This window comes from Monopterus albus, unplaced genomic scaffold (genome assembly GCF_001952655.1).
Source record: "Monopterus albus unplaced genomic scaffold, M_albus_1.0 scaffold556.1, whole genome shotgun sequence".
Classification (NCBI taxonomy): Eukaryota; Metazoa; Chordata; class Actinopteri; order Synbranchiformes; family Synbranchidae; genus Monopterus; species Monopterus albus.
This window is the reverse complement of record NW_018128436.1, coordinates 18,692-22,598: the sequence shown is the minus strand read 5'-3', so window position 1 is coordinate 22,598 and position 3,907 is coordinate 18,692. Positions and strand designations below refer to the sequence as shown.

The 3,907-nt window shown below is 46.0% G+C and overlaps 1 protein-coding gene across 1 annotated transcript in view; it reads right to left on the bottom strand.

The window, feature by feature from the left end:
* LOC109953154 (AT-rich interactive domain-containing protein 1B-like) overlaps positions 1-2,608 on the bottom strand; it is a 40,591-nt gene extending 37,983 nt beyond the window's left edge. The window contains 1 exon segment of the mRNA XM_020588568.1: positions 937-2,608. Within this exon segment, the coding sequence (XP_020444224.1) occupies positions 937-1,641 (705 nt within the window). The 5' untranslated portion in view covers positions 1,642-2,608.
* Positions 2,609-3,907: the final 1,299 nt, after the last annotated feature.

Below are 3,907 nucleotides of genomic sequence, written 5' to 3'. Positions count from 1 at the left end.
GGAGGGCAGCCGGAGGAGCACGCTGAATATTTAGACCCGGTGTTATGCCGGTAATAACGGGCACATGGCTAATCTGCATGTATGAAGGTCCGAGCTCTTGTTGAAAGAAGGGGCCATAATGGGCTCACTGCCAACAAAGTTCAGGCCAGATCACAAGCTAACAGGGGCCTCACTGCGCGAAGCAGCGGTACATACAGCTGAAAACACTCCAGTCCTCTGCACACGGTGGTCTATTAGCATGTCAGAGAGACACGCAAAACAAACAAACTCAATGACACCTCAAATTGCCCCCAAAAGAGATAATTAGCATATGTGAAGCAATTGGTTGATGCCAGCTGAATGGAGCTGTCAAAAAACGGCAGGCGACCGCAGATAAATGTCAAGTCCCGTCACCATATGCCAATGCTTTCAAACTTTATTTAACAATATAACCGTTAATCATGACTCCGATGTGTGTCACAGTGCCCACAATAACCGAGTTTCCCAACGTTACATACGTGTAGTCTTTTAAGGCCTGTAAGGCTCGTTTAACAACACTAAATGCTAGCATACTAAATGCTACGCTTAGCATAGCGAGCTAAAAACGGAGTCACCTTGGACACAAAATCGAAACGGTGACTTTACCAACTACCTTTAACTACTGCGGTCAATATTTCTAAATGTTTATGCAACTACAAATAAGTGTGACTCTTTATTTACTCAATAGTCGAAAATGCCAGATTTATGGAACGAGCTGCGTAAATGACGTCTATCTGCAGAGGGGAAAAATACACCTAGCTAACCAGCTAACTGACGTTAACGTTAGCATAGCGGCTAACTGGGTGACATAACGTAGGCTAGCAGGTTAGCCGTTATCAGATGACTATCTGTTGTTAGTCAGGTTAGTTTGTTACCGCGTAACAACAATGGCCCAAAGTTTAATAAGGTGCTATTCACCTGGGATCTGCTGCTCCCCTGGCCGTTACTCCCCGGGCTCATGGTCGGGTGATTTCTTTGTTGTCCTCCCCAGCCATGAGTAGCCGAGCCGTACTGGGAGCCCATGTCTTTAGCCAGCCCCATGCTCGGCTGGTGCTGTGCGTTAGGATTATTGTAATCCGGATATCCACTTCCATAACTGCGCATCATCGGGCTCGGAGACGTCAATAACTGATTCAGAGTTGGCGTAGCCCCCGACGGGTGTTGTTGCTGCTGACCCTGTCCATGGAACCGCTGAAATCCTCCGTTGTTGCCGCCGCTAACACCTCCACCTACAGCCGGGGAGCTGGTAGCAGCCATAGCCACTTTACTGTGGTTAGCAGCGACCGAGCTGCCGCTGCCCGGGCCCATCAGGTTGTTCCCCTGGCGTGACGGACTCATCATGCCACCGTATCCACTATTCCCATAGCCGGGTCGGTAATTCGGGTAGTGGTTATACGGGCTGTTGTTGTTGTACCCTTCGTGGGAGTTGTGAACCTGATCCATAGTGTTGTGTACCAAGAGCGCCGCTGTTACCCCAGTCCCTGGGCTTTGTTGTCCGCCATGTTGATCAAAGCAAGGCCCTCCTCTTCCATTCCCATAATAATGATTAAACTCGGAGCTGGTCCCAGTTGGAGGAGGGTTGTTGGTGGTGGTGTTGGTGGCTGATCCCAGGCTGGCATCCATCCGCTCCTCCTCCTCCACCTCCTCGCTTGTATTCAGCTGGTGTTGATGATGGCGTTCCTCCGCTCGGCTGTTCCGCACCAGGAGGATGTTTTCTCTCCGTCCATGATGCTCCTCTCCCCGGCCCTGCTGGATATTGTTGTTGTTGTTTATAATGATGATGTTGTCGTTGAAGGTTTGTCGCTGGTGGTGGTGCTGGAAAAACTGGCTGAACGGCGGAGGTGTGTGGTGGGATGATGATGATGCTGATGATGGAGGAGGAGGAGGAGGTCCAATACCAGTATCACCAGCAGCTCCGCCACCGCTGCCGAGGGTTTTTACATTATGCCCTCATCCCCGTCTCCGTCTCGGTCACATTAGAAATGGACCCCGGCGGTTTTTTATCCGCACCTTTTCTCCGTGATTCGGTTTCTTCTCGGTGGAGGTTCTGGTCTCCAGAGCCCGGCTCTGATCCGCTCCAGGACCTTGGTCTACATTATTCATGCCGTGGACTCCAGCTGAGGGCGCAACTCCAGCAGAAGCACCAGTCCTCCCAGTTTCAAAGTTGGGAATATCAAAGATTTCTGTGCACCGTCTGACACCCGGTCTGATGCCAGTTGCTCGGCCATGATCAGGGTGCACATGTCCCGGTGGGCTGGGAGCAGGCACCTCAGAGCTGGAGAGGAAAATGATGATTTTCCTGAGAGGAGTTTATATGTTTTTATTAACCAGTTTAAAAAGGTGTGTAGTTTGGTCAGAGATGGCAGGTAAACGTCCCATGAACCCCATGTACAGTCTACACATCTCCACACAGTCATCACTAGGGATGGAACCAAAGATTATTCTTCTATAAATGTCAGAAAATAATGAAAACTGCCCCTCACTGGTTCCAAAGCCCAAGTTCAGATGTTCAAACTAACAATGCAAATCCCAAAGATATTACATTTATTCTTTGGTGACCAAGGAAGCCAACCAGTATTCATATTTGAGAAGTTAAAACAAGTGTTGTTGTTGTTTTTTTTGGCATTTTCCTCCATTGTAAACAATTAATGGTGAAAGTCATCACAGTAAGAGTCTTTTTTTTTCAATGGATTATTTATCTAATTGACCTACATACATAAAAACAAAGGTGTTGGTGCATTTTTGTTGCTGTGATTATTACTATTAACTGCCAGGTTTCATTCAATTATTTATACATAATTAATTAATATTAAACATACTTTATATGTAGCTATCACCCAGCCTATACACATGTGCATTTAGTGTCCATATATATATTATAAATGATATGATCATTGACCTTTGATTAAACAACAGTTTTAGATTCAACATTAAAATGCTTGGCAAAACTATTCTGTACCAACAGTAGGTTTACACTTAATACTTCCATCTATTTTGCTGATAAAACTTATCAGATAAGTAACTACTGAAAGCAAAACTCTTATTTGTAATGGGATAGTTTTAGCATATTCACGTTGTGTTATTGGTGCTTTTACGCACATTAATACACATCAGTGTAATGTGAACATACCAGATGTCCCTCAGCAGTCCCAGCTCCTTCCATATAGAAAGTTCAAAGAGTGAGTTTTCCTTTTCAAACAGTTTGTTCTGAAGGAGTTTAGAGGCCTGAAAAAGTCCATTTGATTATATTTCTAACCTATAGCTGATTATCACAAATCCCAAACTTGCCTTGGGGGCTTTACATCACCCTCTGTCCTCAGACCCTCAAGGTGTCAGGTTTCTCTACCGACTGTGAATCTAGGGCATAAAACAATTTTCCTGTTGGCTCTGCTGCATCAGACCCTCCCCAACCTCCACCCCAAGTCTCTTTCCTATTTAATTCTGTCGATGCCTGAGGTTGTTTTAAATGCACAAACTGGAAATGTGCATAAAAACAGGTGGATGGAAGCATAAAAATAACTGATGTGAATGTCTCCAAATCAGCTTTTAAAGATGATGTGCTGCCGAGTGTGTCCAGGACATAAATAACAATCAGGTCAGTTGGCGTCGTGGAGTAGATGTGAGCACTGCTGATGTTACAGCAGAATGTCACAAATCAAATGGAAAGCCTCCACATGAAGCAGCACGCTGGGACCCAGCAGGGAAACTCCCACAGCAGCACTGGAAACACCCCAGTCAAGCCAGGCAGGGAAACTGGGTCAGAAGGAATCAGCAGCAGCTCTGATGGAAACACAGCACAGACACCAAGTATCACACACCCAGAGACGTTCAGGAGCTTTAGAATCACGTCAGAGTCATTTGTGGCCTCAAAACTGATCTCAAGGTGCGT